The sequence below is a fragment of the Aquila chrysaetos genome, chromosome 2, assembly GCF_900496995.4.
Source record: "Aquila chrysaetos chrysaetos chromosome 2, bAquChr1.4, whole genome shotgun sequence".
NCBI classification, from domain to species: domain Eukaryota; kingdom Metazoa; phylum Chordata; class Aves; order Accipitriformes; family Accipitridae; genus Aquila; species Aquila chrysaetos.
In genome coordinates this window covers 7025950-7040080 of record NC_044005.1, presented here as the reverse complement: position 1 = coordinate 7040080, position 14131 = coordinate 7025950, and the positions used below count along the sequence as shown (strand labels likewise).

Sequence of the window (14131 nt, the reverse complement as noted above, 5' to 3'; positions counted from 1 at the left end):
AATTTTCTGTTTTGCCAAACTTCATCTGAAGTGCTAATGTACAAGAGGCAAAATCGGGCTATTGACAGTGGTGCCAGAAAAAGACATCTGGAACCCCTTCCCAGGGGAAAGCTGGAGTTCATTCCCTGCTAAGGCCCATCCAGATGTGCTGTAATGCGGAGACGGTATATGGGCACACCTTGTGCTCCCTATTCCACTCCTCTGCCCTTTTCCATCAAGAAATACACCTTGACATGTAGCCTAATTTTATATCTTAACTTCAAGCCATTGCTCTTCTTCCTCTCATCCTCTTAAGACTGTGACTAATTCCCTCCCTTCACTTATACTGGTACCTTCAGAGTACTTATAGACTGTGATCCTGCCCTCCCCCTCCCTTCCCCTTTCCATACAATATAAATCTATCTCTGTTATTCCTTCCTCCAGACTGGTCCCAGGTATCCTGCCCTCCAGTACTTATGCCAACAGCAACTTCTGTAGCTTCTCTGCATCTTTCCATGCTTTTCCTAAATGAAGAAAACAAACTGCACAAATACCTGGCTCCTGGTTTATCTGTGCCAGAGGACAAGCTACAGATAAATAGTGGGAGTCTCTTCTCCCTGCCCTGCCCATCCCTGTACGGGACCTTCTTTGTTTTACATTGCAGGGTTAGTCCATGAGCTCTTACTTCTTTTGCTGTCTGTTCCTGGGCTGCCTCTTGCCTCCTTTCATGTCCTGCCTGGGTACTTGGTCATGCTCAGTCTGCAGCACTGCATACACCCTTGCACTCTGGCTTCTGCCCAAGGGAAATATGCTACATCCCTGCGCACAGTGTCATCTGCTGATGCATTTACACTACCCTGGCTGAGGTTTTTAATGCAATGAATGATTAGCCAATATCTGATATTGCATGTGAAGAACTCACTCCAGGATATCTTAGTGTCTTAATTCCCCTGTTAACACTTTGTCCGTTTGACTGATTTCCTTTACATATGTTGAGTTGATTACCAGAGAGGACTGAATGCCAAAAATACATGGGAAAGTTAAGTTTCCTACACTCGCTACTTTTCCTTGGCTTCCTAACACCAAGCTTATAGCCAAGAAGGCTATTAGATTTTTTTTATTATTTTATTTTATTTTTTATTTAAGCAAAACCTAATGCTTAATCTTAGGTAGTAGTCATGCTCTTCGAAATGCCCTCTGGCTCACTCGCTGTGGTAGACTCTCAAAATGGGCTTTTCCCCGAGGACATATTGCTTCGCTTGCCCTGAAGTTTTCTGGATGTTCCTTTCTATCTCTTTGAAGACACAGCAGAAAAACTGCTTGCCATATTTGCTTTTTCTCTTTAGACATGTTTATTGTTTTGGCACGAACCTGTAGGTGAATCACCAGTATCTGCAGAGATGTCCTGTCCAGAACTTGATCTAGAAGCTGCTTTCTTCTCAGATGAAACACTCTACCTGGTGTATCTTCTGGGATGGAAAGGTCCTTGTTCGTGATCATAGCTGCAAGTCTGGCTGTTGTGTAGCTGTCCTCCAAAAGTAGTTCATGCTAGAGCCTAAAGCAGGAGAGCTGCTGTGGATGTCATGTATTTATCCTGTCTCCCCAAGCAGGAGGACCTCTACTGAAACCATTTAAGAGTTACTTGTGTAACTACTCTTAAAAACCTTCAGTATGTAGGATCTGAAACCTCCCCGGAGGTTGAATAGGAAACTATTTCAGTGCTTTCTGCCCCTTCTAAGGTCAGGATGGCAGCAAAGTCAGAGATTTTCAGGTTTGGAGGCTTGGATGTTTCTCTGGGGAAGGGACATTCTTCAGAGGAAAACGTATGTCCCTGTGATTGAAAAGCTAAGATTTCATTGCAGCTTTTAATAGAAATCTTCCAGCAGGTGTGGGTGAGGCAGTGGTGTGCAATAACCGCTCCACAAGAACTGCTTCAGCAGCACCGTCGGCACACAGATGGGAGGTCAGGCAGAGGAGGAGAGCAAGGAGACAACTGTCTGCTCCTGCCTTTCACTGCAGCTTCCACAGTTACCTGGCAGCTGACCCTTCCCAGGCAGGCGGCAGAGACTCTAGGAAAGCTGCACGAAGCATCATGATCTGGGTAATTATCCTCAGCTTTTCACTTGTGAAGCCAAATGCCAGGCTGTGCCGCTGAATGCGGAGAGAAGCGCCTGTCAGAGAGGTTGGTCCTGGCACTGCTGTCAAGCTGCTGCCCCCCTCCTGCTTTAATAACAAACATTAATTCCAGCAAATGGTTGGTTTGAATCAAGGTTGCTCCACCACAACCTCAAAAGCTTTCTGCAGTGCAGCCTCCGCTGTCTTTAAATCTGCAGAAGACTGTGATTTAGCCACCAACTCTGTCTGCGGGGAGCCGGGTCCCCTTGCAAACAGCAGAGGCATGACTTTGCCTTGGCTTTCCTCCGCTCTTCCAGAAAAGTGGTGATCAGCAGCTGCCTGCCCTAGAGCAAAGCAATTGCCCCTACCCCTGTCCTGCTGGCTGCAGTGGGACAGAAGAGGGCCAGAGCCAAAGATACCCAAGTCCTAGGTTTCTTTATCCCAGGAAACTGGGTGAGTCTGCAGTGCTGCCCGTGGGGTTGCCTGCATGGTGTGCATGTATAGAGGGGAGAGGAGCTGCTCCTTTCCCCACAGCTTGGGGGTATCCAGGAGTGAGGAGCTTGTGGGTGACATCCAAGGTGTCTGTGAAAGGTCCCCAAAGACAAGCCAGCCTGTTGACCAGGCCCCAGCTCACCACAGAGGTCCCACGTCACCCTTGCAAGCCTTCAGGCTTTGCAAATGTAAAGAGATGGAGAGCTGCCGAGTAAGGAAGGAGCAGGAGCTTCTCCTGGGCTTTCAGGGAGAGGGACAGTCCAACTAACCTGTGTTCCTTGAAACCTTAATTATGCCTCTGCTCGAAGTACAGACTTCAGACTTGCTGGCTGGTCTCCTGGGTGGGCAAGTATTTTTGGTGTCGCGTATCCACGGTCAGGAAATGGAGTGGCTTGTAGTTGTATTGGTTCTTCGCTCCACTTGAGTGAAGGGTGGAATAAGTCTCTAAAAACGTCCTTCAGGGAAGTGAGATGTCTGGGGAGGATTTTTCCTGTCTCTGGAGTAAACTCATCTTTTGCAGGTGAAGATACATAGTGGCAGGTAAATAAAGGAGAGACCTTGAAGGAAAGGACATTTATAGCATTAGTTATAGCACATATGGCCCGATCCTCCTTAAGCAGAAGCTGGAGCCAGCAGGTTGATGCTGATTTATGACTGCAGTGGCTCTGCCCCACATTCTGCACTACTTTGAGAGGTTTAACTTTTAATACACTTTTGAGAACTTTTTGATTGACTTTCAGATGCACTCTTGGTGCCCCCACCTTCTAGAAACAGAGAGAAATCACTTAACATGCAAGGAAGCCGCATTAGCACTTGGATCAGAGCCTGCTGCCTCACCTGCCTCAGCAGAACCTCCCTGTTTCTCTTTTTAAATTTAAAAACAAAATCTTTTCTGATGTTGCTCATATTCCCTCACTCCTCCTTGATGTTATATATTCTGGATCCTATTTGATGCTATACAGGGTCTTTTCTCCTAATGTTTTTATTGCTGCCAATAAAGGTGGTCACCAGGAGCCAGCATACACTGGTCCTCTGGTCTTTCTGGCACAGGTCATGTTGCGATGGGAAAACCTTGGGTTAAAAGAGAGTTAGATGGTGATTTTTGAGCTCTGTCTCTTTGCCTGCGTCAGCCTCGCGCCACCGTGTCCTCTCTGACCTAGATTTCCCTGCTGTCCCTTGGGCATTAGATTTGATCCTGATTTGTGGCCAGCAATGCCTTGTCTTCAGACTCTATTTGTTGGCTCCCAGGGCCTCGTACTTCCTTCCCTGGTGACAGTTTTATGCAGGTGTAACTCTAGTGCCTTTGGTGGAGTCGCTCCTGATTTACCCCAGCGCTCAGTGCCTGACAGCTGGTTTTCTCCCTGAATTACCGTGCCTGACACATCGCTGTAGGTGTTATGCATCGTCACAAAATTAATTTTCCTCTCGAGAGCCCTCAGTGATTTCAGCTGAACTTCATTGCTATTGTCGCTCTGTCTCCCTGGAAGATTCATGCCACTGGGGTAGCTTCAATCTTAGGGGATGGGGAGCCAAGTGCAAAGCGACCCTTTCTTCCTTTTTTCTCATTTTTTAATAGCTGGATTTCCATGAGATGTTGCGGTCAGGTGGCGTAGAGAAAACTCAGCAGTCCCTTCCACATGTGCATCAAACTCTTGCTCAAAGACTTGTATTTCAGTAGAAGCCCTTCTCCAATACTGGCTTTTACCTCCCTGCTGCTGAGCCCTCGCTCCCAGGGCGTGGAAGAGCCTGAAGCTGTAGGGCAATGATTTCTGTCCCGGGTTTATCGCAGCATCAAGAGCAGCTGGCGTTGGCATTTTTCTCTTTTCCAGGCTAAGTTTGAATCTGCAGCTGAGCGGCTGTGGATTGCCTTACAGCAATCATGCGAAGCTCAATTTTTAAGTAACTGGGATGCAGCAAAGGTGGGGCTGGATGTGTGGGAGGTGCCTGTGGCAGAGCCCTGGGATGGAGGCTGGGCAGGGGAAGAAGGTGTTTCTGCAGGGGGTATTGAAAGACAACCTGGTCTGAGTTTGGAGAGTGACAGACTGCTTTGTAGCAGTTTGCGGGTAAAAACAGTGAATAGCTGAAGTTCCTAAATCATGTTTGAAATGGGATTTAGGTATTTTAGAACTTAAAGGTGGAAGACACTTAGCCAAACACATCCAGATTTTGTGAGACACTTTGGTGTCTAGTGCTCTAAAGGGAGTTAGGCCCCATTTCAAGTCATTGAAAAGAATGATTTAGGTGCTAATTCATTTAGTGCTTGGAGTGGGACTCAGTGGAGTTTGATCATTCTAGGGGAAATGTGACTGCAGTGAAATAAGAATGAATTATTCTCATAAGCGGGGTTTAGTTATCCTTAGCAAAGTGCATTTGATAGCATTTCAGGCAGTACCTTAGTGTCGCTGAACCCTACTGACCAGCCATGTTACTCATATCACAGGAGTGAAAACCTGCATTTTTCCTGAACCAGACTTTTGTTAAAACTTACTAAATGATATTTGTATCCTTTTCTGATAATTATGAAAATCTGCTGCAGCTGCATTTCTAGCAGGAGCATTTGCAACTTTATGCACATTTCAAACAGTTCTTGTGCTCCTCTCAGGGCTCGTTTTTCAGTGTTTCTGATTTTTTCATGCTGTCTAGAGTACTGGGGGGGCTGTCATGGACTTTAAACCAGGGTTTTAAGGCCAGGTCAAACTGAAGCTCTCTGAGACCATTTATTGAAGCAGAAAGCCTAGAGAGCATGTGGGGGTGGGAACTGCTGAATCATTTACTATGGGTTCACTTTGCACACTGGCTGGTTGGCTTTGGGGAACCTGCTGAACATCCCCTGTCAGATAACATGAGCTCTGTGGATGTCCGTGGGAGCTGAGGCTGTTCAGCATCACCAAACCGAGCTCCACTCCTCTGTTTGACTTGGCTTGGTCCGGGGTGCATCATGACACCCTCAGTGCCTACTGAGCAGCAGCAAAAAGATGGACCCTGGTATCTTTTCAGAGTGGTGCTGGCAGGGAGACAATAGCTCTTGTGGTGCAGAGTCCACAACAAAAAAAAAGATGCTGTTAACAGTCTGCCGGGATGATGGTGCTGGCAGCGCAGTGCGTCCTGCGTTCTCAAGAGTGGATCTGTCTTAATCTTATTAAAAGCTCATCAGTGTTTCTTACACATCCCTCCCGCAGACAGGGCTGTAGCACTCAGCAGCTGAGCCAGGACCTGATCTGTGCCCGTCCAGTTTTTGGAAGAAATCCAAAGTCAGCTGGGGCAACAGGAGAACCCCCCAGACAGGGTCTTGGGAAGCCACACGGAAGAACCACGCTTTGGCATAACATGACGGTGACCTGGCACCAGCTGCTGGGGGGAGTGTCTCAACCAGGCAGCCCCCAAACTGAAATTCCTAAAAGTGTTAGGGCGTCCAGGGTTTGAATCCTGAAAGATATTTGTCCCCTGCTCCAGCCTCCGTGCTTACCAGGAGGTGGTGAGTTGATAAAGGATGCTCATCCTCAGAAGCCAAGGTTTTTTGGGGGCTGGGATCCCAGCTGACCCCCACGCCCACATATATTTAGCACATGGAGGACTGAAATGGGGAAGCCCTGGAACTGGAAGCTGCAATACCTGCTTGTAATACACAGCTAAAGCTCTGGGGCTGGAGGCTGTAGTAACTCATATCCTCTGCATATTGATCTGCAGAAGGGGTTTTACATGCATCAAAGCATATCATTAACTTGTCTGAGTTTAGGGCTTGCTTTCCATCTCAGGTGGGATGAATCAGAAGTCACTCCAATGAAGTCAATGGAGTAACCGGAGTGTAAAGAGAATTTCCCCCCCCTGTCCTTTTGCCCTCCTACCTGTGCAGGAGACAGCACCAGCCTCTCTGCATGGCACCATTTCCTCTGGCTGCTGTGGGATCTCGAGGGGAAGGATGAATAACTTGCACAGCTGATGCACTGACTCATTCCTGTCCCCAGGAGCTAAGGTGCAGAGCTGTCAGCTGCTCTGAGACAGCGGGAAGCAGCCTTCTTGCTGCTCTGAGTTTCCCCAACACATTCAGGACCCATGCAGAGAGCCAGGGGGAAATAATAGAGTAGGAGCATGTATCCTTCTGATACATCCAATTTTCTTATAGCATCTATTGTGCAAATGAATCTCAAAATGACTTTCAGAGTATGGCCATATACTTCATATTTGCGAGTGGTGTGACTTGCAGAGTTATATCTTTCCTGCAGTCAGCAACGTGAGAGTTCTGGAGGAAAAGAAGTTGCTAACCTGTAAAGTGGGTTTGCAAATCCTGAGCTAAAACAAAGAGCACCATCTCCTGGCAGCTGGGAATAGCTGGCACTGCTACCAGGGATGCATGCCTAGTGCAGTTCTCTTGCAAGCAGCTTGCTGCTCTCTGCATCTAACCTATAGCATCTGGAGGTAGTATAGCTCAGGGCTGACAACTGGCTCTGGCTATTGAGAAAGGCTAATCCTGGGGAGACTGAGAGCTGATTTAGTGGTGTTATCCACAACATGGTGATGCCTGCACTTGGCATGAGAAGTCTCAGCTGTTTGGGTTTCAAACTCTACTTGAGCTGACACACAAGTGCTCAAGTACTTTTGAGGTTTGCATGGATATTGAAATGTCTTATGTTAGAAAATTCATGGAGAAGGGTCTTGCAAAATTGAGAGCACGGCTTCCAAGTGGTACCTTCAAATATCCCTGGGGGTAGCCAGCCTACTTCGAAGCATTGTGTGATTTGGCATGGGGCTCAGAGATGCCTCTGCCATTCGTGCAAGCTGCCCTTGCCGCTGCTGGGAGTGGTACTAGCAAAGGACGTTTGGAAATCTGCGGAGCTTTTCTGAGGTTTGAGTTGGACTTGAAATCAAGCAGAGAGGAAGAAACAGCTTGGTCTGGATCTAAGACAACTGGGTGTACTTTGAATTTGCAGATAGGCTTGGGACTGCTGTCCATCTGGGTACTGTAAAGAGATGTGGAAACGTGATAAAACACTGAACATCTGTATAAAGATGTATATGACTACAGATGAGATCATAGTAAGGCAATATAATGTGAGTTTTAAAAAGGAAGGTAACTGAGTTGGGAAACTAAAAAGAAACAGTGAGACATCATATATAAGGGTCAAAAGAACAGAAGTAAAAAGTCTTTCCCTTTTTTTCTCCTTTTTTTAAGGATAAGTTAGGAATAAGAAGCAGCCAAGGTCAAGCATAGGCTTTTTGCTAGTGGCTGATGACAAAATTGTAGATTTGGTACAGAAAAGGCAGGATGTTTAATAGCTACTTTTGTTGTGTATTTGGAAGCAAGCAGGAAGATGCATCTATCTGGTGGTCATGGATGAACAATAAAAATGAAGGAGAGGCTGGAATGTAAGCTGCTGATGTGGGGCTGGGAAACATGGTCTGTGCTGGTCATCAGAGAGGACCCCAAGCTGTGGTTTGATCTCCAGATACAGATGTTTAGGTGGTGGCAAGGTCTGGGAAATAGGACTCTCCTGCATCGCTGTCAGGTGCAATGGGATGCCATGATGGCTCCTTGGATTTAGACAGTCAGCCTTGCTATGAAATCAGCCTTTCTAGGCAAGAGGGTAATTATGAAATAAAAAGCTTGGCAAAGTGCTCAACCACCTCCTTGAGTCTTTAAGACAATATAGGATATCTTTTTAAGAACCAGGCTTTAGTCTGAGTGCTGAAAGAAAGTCACTGCATATCCCTGAGCTCTGTGGTGCCTTCAGGAGTCTTGGATCAGAGCAAAGTTGCTGTGTCGGAAAATGCTCATCGCTCAGTTTTGGCCTCTTTGTTACCTAAAGTCTCTGGATGACATCTAAAGGGCTGAGGTACTGGGAGCGCCATGTGGCCTGAGAGACCCTCTAGCATCATTTGGAGCCAGTCAAACAAGAGTACTCACCTCGTTTATGGGTCTTTGCTCATTATTATCTCTAGTCCATAAATTACCGCAAGTCAGGGACTGTCCAAACAGGACAAGGTGGATCTTGTCGCCAGGAAGTTGTGATCTGCGTGGACACGGGAGAGAGCTGGGGAGACCCTGCTCCTGGGAGCTACCAGCCCTGCAGAACTGGGGTAGCCAGTAACGGCTCCTAAGGCTTAGTATCCAAAGCAAAAGTCAGAGCCAACTATTTAAAAGACTTACAGGAATTTGCTGGAAGTGGTTTGCTCACACTATTCTGCTTTTGTCTGAAAAGGTCACTGAAACCTTGATTCCTCCAGTTGCAACCAAAGATCCTTCCTCTTCTCAGTGCAGCTCCAGGCTGTAAAAATAGCATCATCTAATTAAAGATTAGTTCTCCCCCTCCTCTTCTGAAAAATTAATAATTCTGACCGAATCACTGACATAAAATAAATACTGAACCTCACATTGCGGGGTTGCCAGCTGTTCTGCAGAACTGAAATTTCATGTCCTTCTGTGTCAGTCTGTCTGTGCCATTGAAGGTCACCAGAATTGCATGTGAAGATTAAGAAAGGCACGTTAACGTGGAAACTGGTTATTTTATTGAAAATTGAACACAATATTCTGAAGTGATCAATTTTAAGAACACTGAGCATACTCTAGTTGGGGAAAAAAAAAAGGCAGTTTTATTTAAATTAGCTCTTTTTCTTGTCTATCATCCTCAGCTTTTGATTTCCTCTTCCAGTGTACTGCAGCAGTTCAGCTTGCATTGATACAAATTGGGCTTCAGCTGCCTTTCTTAAATTAAGAGTTACTCTGCATGGAACCAATGATTTCTAAATTATTTCCTGTGTCAATTGCTAAATAGCTCTAAATCCAGTGCTGTAGGAGAGGATTTCTGGAGCATTCACTTAGTTATTCTGAGGAAACAAAACAGTCATTTTCAATTTTTTTTTTTCCTTTACTGCTGATGAAAACACATGTAACTTGCTGCGCATCTCAGCTGTGCTTGAATGATTGAATCAGACCCATTACTTCTTAGCTGGTCACAGGAAGTGAAATTATTTCCCGAGGGCTCATATTACAAGAAAGCGTGACTGCTGCTCTCAAGTGCTGAATAGTTTTGCTTTACCTGAATTGGCAGGCAAGTTTTTGGGCACATTTGAGGGAAATACAGATTAAAAAAACCAAGCCTTTGTAACAAGGGTAAATTCAGATCTGATACTGCCATCAGTTGCCAGTGCTATTCAAGGCTTCTCCTTCCCACGGATATTGAACTAAATAAACTTAAAGTCAGAGAGGGCATTGCTTAATCACCAGGCTCTGAATACACTATTCTTCAGCAAAAATCTGCTCAGCTATTATAGGTTTCCATGTCTTTAATAGCCAGCCTAATAGCTGATAGATTCACACTTCCCAAATAAGAGGCAGTTTTACCAATGGCTTTAAATCATTCCCTGTGGAAATAGAGTTGCATTAAATCCTAGTAATTAGGCAATTTCAGCTGTCTTCAGTGCTTTTGACTCTGCAGTTGCCTTGAGATTTGGGATACCTCTATGTCCTGCTAATGTGAACCTTCTCTCTACTCACACATGCACATGGACATGCTCACACACCCTTTAACTCTTTATCTTCCTCCTGAACCCCAGTAAGAAATGCATTTTCTGGTTTCATTGTTATTTGCAAAACCACTGCAGAAAGAAAAAAAAAAAAGGTTTATGATCGACAGTGAGTCCATTTTAAATCAGCTCGTGTGTTAACATCTGCTACAGCATTGGTTTTGTACTATTTGAGAATGTGAAGTGATGTTTCTGTCGGTGACTATTTCAGGGTTATTTTTTCTTTCTGTTGATGAATAACATAAAGAATAGGATGATATTTTCCCAGGCTCTCTTTACCACAGTGGTTCTCCTGCGAGCTCTCCTGGGTTGCTATAACTCCTGCTATGAAGCACCTGACACAAATGCATTAGAAACCCTTTCACTGCTCTATTGATCAGCATTACTAAGTGCTGCAAATTCATGTGCATCTGGCTCGCATATACTGTGGACAAAGCAGAAATGAATGCTGCAAACAGCATCCATGAATATTGGTTTGATGGTGACTTCTATTTCCTTTGACTATGTTTGTGCTCTCTCTTTACTAGCAATAGTGGGATGTTTGTAGAAACAGATTTTTTGCTCACTGATGGTGTTGTGACGGTGTATTTTTCATGAGCACCCAGAGCAGAAAGTACTGCTCAGCCATCTTGAGCTCGTTCAAAGCCACTCAGAATCAATGAGACTTTTCTAGTGAATTCGGTGGGCTTTGGATCAGGCCCAGTAGGCACCGAGGAATCATCTAATGAAAGAGCAGCCCTGAAACCCCGTGATTTAGACAGCCACTCACCCAGCACAAATAGTAAATTACAAACAGCAGATACTGGCAGCAACAGGCATGAATAGTCTGTAGTCAGCAATTCACAGCCCGAAATATGTTGGCATAAACAATGCATCAGATAATTCCAGCTAACCAACACATTTGTGAAAATCCAAGCCTGTTTATTGATAATTTTCAAAAAGGCAAGTTCAGCAAGAAAAACATTTGCAACAAAAAGAACCTATCCGTTTTTGCTTACTGATCATTTAGAAATTTTTTTTGGGTATGAGCTGTCTTTGTGAGGTACTGGATGATGTCAGGTAGGACCAGATGTGGCTGCTGGGCAGCCCAGCTTAGCCCTCTTTCTGCTTCAGTTTCACTGCGGTTTTCTGCTTAGGCTCTGTTCTCATGTACCTTTAGCTGATGAGACTGAGTCATTTGGAGCAGTGAGGATGAGAGCTGCCTGCAGCGAAGTACAAAAGGATCTTGTGGCCCTGAGTGAGCTGGAAGGAAAGCAGAAGGTGAAATTTAAAGTAGATAAATGTAAAGTTACACAGATAGAGAGGAAAAAAAAGTCCCAAACTCACATGCATAGGAAAAATCTCTGCAGCGACCCTGACCACTCTGAAACAAGATCTTGGCTTGATCATAAGTATTTCTATGAAAAGTTCTATGCAGTGCTCCATAGTGGTGAGAAGAGCAAACTAAAAGCCAGGAATAACTGGGAGCGGTGATGATAATTTTTCCCCTGCTACCTACAGCACTCCTTGCTCTGTGCTCTTGTATGGCAAAGGCAGCTGCCGCGAATCCCTGGCCACGGGCTCTCAGGGTGTGGGGATGGAGCTGCTGTCAGCATCGTATGCGCAGTGGCAGATTAGCGGTGAGGGCTGGTGGGCAGCACCCGCAGTCAGTGAGGATGGACACACAGGAGCAGATAGCATAGGTAGGCTGAAAAGCAAAGTGTGGCACTTTGGGGTTGCTTTTTCCCTATGCTGCCAAGTTTCCCTTGTAAAAGGAGGAGCATACTGTTCCCACCCTAAAGGTGGCCCAGGGAAGAGAATTTGCTTGCAAGTCATCATAGTACCAAGTGATGCAAAAGTATCGTGAGGGAAATGGTCATTCTGCCTTTGTGCAGGGCTTGGGTTGTGCATGTAAAATCCGGCAAGGTTTTGCAGTAAAACAAAGCCTGCATCTACACACTGAACGGTGTTAAGGGGAAAAGGAATTGCTTCAGGACTCACTAAATGAGCTGCACATGCCTAATGTGTGGAGGGCTGTGGGAAAAAATAGTGTGATGGTATCATTACGTGTGTGCAAGGAGAAAGAAAATAACCAAATGCAAGTAGCTCAGGAGCTTTCACGCTGACATTTCCCAGCTTCTGGCTTTGCAGCTGCAGCAATGTCCCTTTAATATTACTGTTAAGTTTGCATTGTGCATGGTAACCCAGGACTGGGCACACGTGGAGCGGGTCAGGAGCCCCACATCCCTTGCAGGGTGATGAGCAGAGGTCGGAGAAAGGCGGCCAGCCTCTGCGATGCAGCGTGCATCAGTGCACAAGCAGTTAAGAGGCTACTGCCTTCCTATAGGCACCAGCTCCTGCAGACATTAGCTTTGTTCCTCTACATACCCGTTCCCTCAGCCCCTATAAAAATTTGTCTCGCCACATCCCGCCTCCCTCATGGGGGATCTTGCTGTTCTCATCATCGAGCTGTGCTTTATATTAATGCTGCAAATAGAGAGTGGCCATTGTTTGTAATTTAATTAGCGTCATCCACAGGCACTTAAAGCTTGACAGAGGGAATTAGAAGTACTGTATGAAAATGATGCATGGGCGTGGGTAGAGGTTTAACTGCTTTCATGCCAGCATGCTTTGTAGATGATGCGCACAGGATACAGCTTTCTGGGGACATGGAAATCACTAAATGAGGATGTTTAGTCTCTGCCCTGGTGTTTCACAAATTTAGGGTGGCTACTTTTAAAAGAGCAAATGAAACCTAAAACTGCCTACCAACTTTCTATCTCAATTTCTATCCAGCAGATTTTTTTTCTTAATGAAAAGTTTGCTTAGGGTGAAACTCTTCCATTTCTCTGTATTTAAAAAAAAAAAAAAAATTTTTTTTTGCTCAGGATTGTTTTTGTTTTGGACATTGGATTTTTTTTTTTATGATTATTGGATGGTGAGCCCCTGAGTCAGATTGTGAGGGAGGTTGTGGGATTGCCATCACTGGAGATTTTTATGCACAGGCTGGGTAAACATTGGCGGGGGACTCTTAGCAGCTATCAGGATCATTATAGCTATTTTAAGATACAACAGCAGCTGGAAGCCTCGTCTGACAGATGTGCCACTATGTCGCCCAAAGGTATAGTAAGAGACAGTCCCAAAGAGCTTCCAAGCAAAGCCAAGCCTGGTGCACAAACTGAATCTAAAACCAGCAGGGAACGAGTGCGGCTTTGCAGAAAGATTGATGCATGCAGGCATTTGTCTCTTCATTGCGCACCATTTTTGTGTCTTTGCTTTAGGTGTCACAGCCTCATCGCACCTCTTTGACTATGGCTCCACTGCCAATGGAGGTGACAGCTCCTTCTACACCTCTCTGATCTCGGACGTCCACTACACCACCCCACGGGACTCCACCTATTTCACGGGCATTTATCAGCAGGAAAACAGCCCCATTCCCTGCTCCGGCAGCACAGAGGGGTTTAACACGCTGGGGCATCCTGTTCAAGATGTGACTGGGTTTGAGTCCCGTGGCTTGTTTAGCTCAGATTCGGGAATAGAAATGACTCCTGCAGAGTCTACTGAAGTTGATAAAACCTTAGCAGATCCCATGAAAGTAGAAGCTTATAAATACATGGACATAAGTAGATCAGAAGAAATAAAATACCAAGAAAAACATGACCCTGACTCAGAAGATGAGAGCCCAGGCCTTATCGATAAGTACCAGGGAATACCCACTAGGTCCAGCCACACTGCTGAACCACAGCGGACGGCTTCGGAGAACACGAAGGCAGCCAAAGAGCAAGACCTGCTTGAAGACACAAGGTCTGGAGATCAGCACAGTGCCTCCGTGGTTACAGCCCCTGTCAAGATCACGCTCACCGAGACAGAAAGCGGCGGGGAAGCTGCCAGCAAAGAGTCGAGCCCGACTCAGCCGGAGACCGGCCTGAAGCCGAGCCATGAGGTGGTACCAACGGTGACGGTGTCAGAGCCAGAAGATGACAGCCCGGGGTCCGTCACGCCACCGTCGTCTGGCACAGGTAATGCTTGTGCATGGCACCATTTT

The 14131-nt window shown here is 45.9% G+C and overlaps 1 protein-coding gene across 1 annotated transcript in view; it reads left to right on the top strand.

Moving 5' to 3' along the window:
• RTN1 (reticulon 1) overlaps positions 1-14131 on the top strand; it is a 123459-nt gene that overhangs the window by 56394 nt on the left and 52934 nt on the right. The window contains exon 2 of the mRNA XM_030034077.2: positions 13368-14105. Within this exon, the coding sequence (XP_029889937.1) occupies positions 13368-14105 (738 nt within the window). The remainder of the gene's footprint in view (positions 1-13367; positions 14106-14131) is intronic.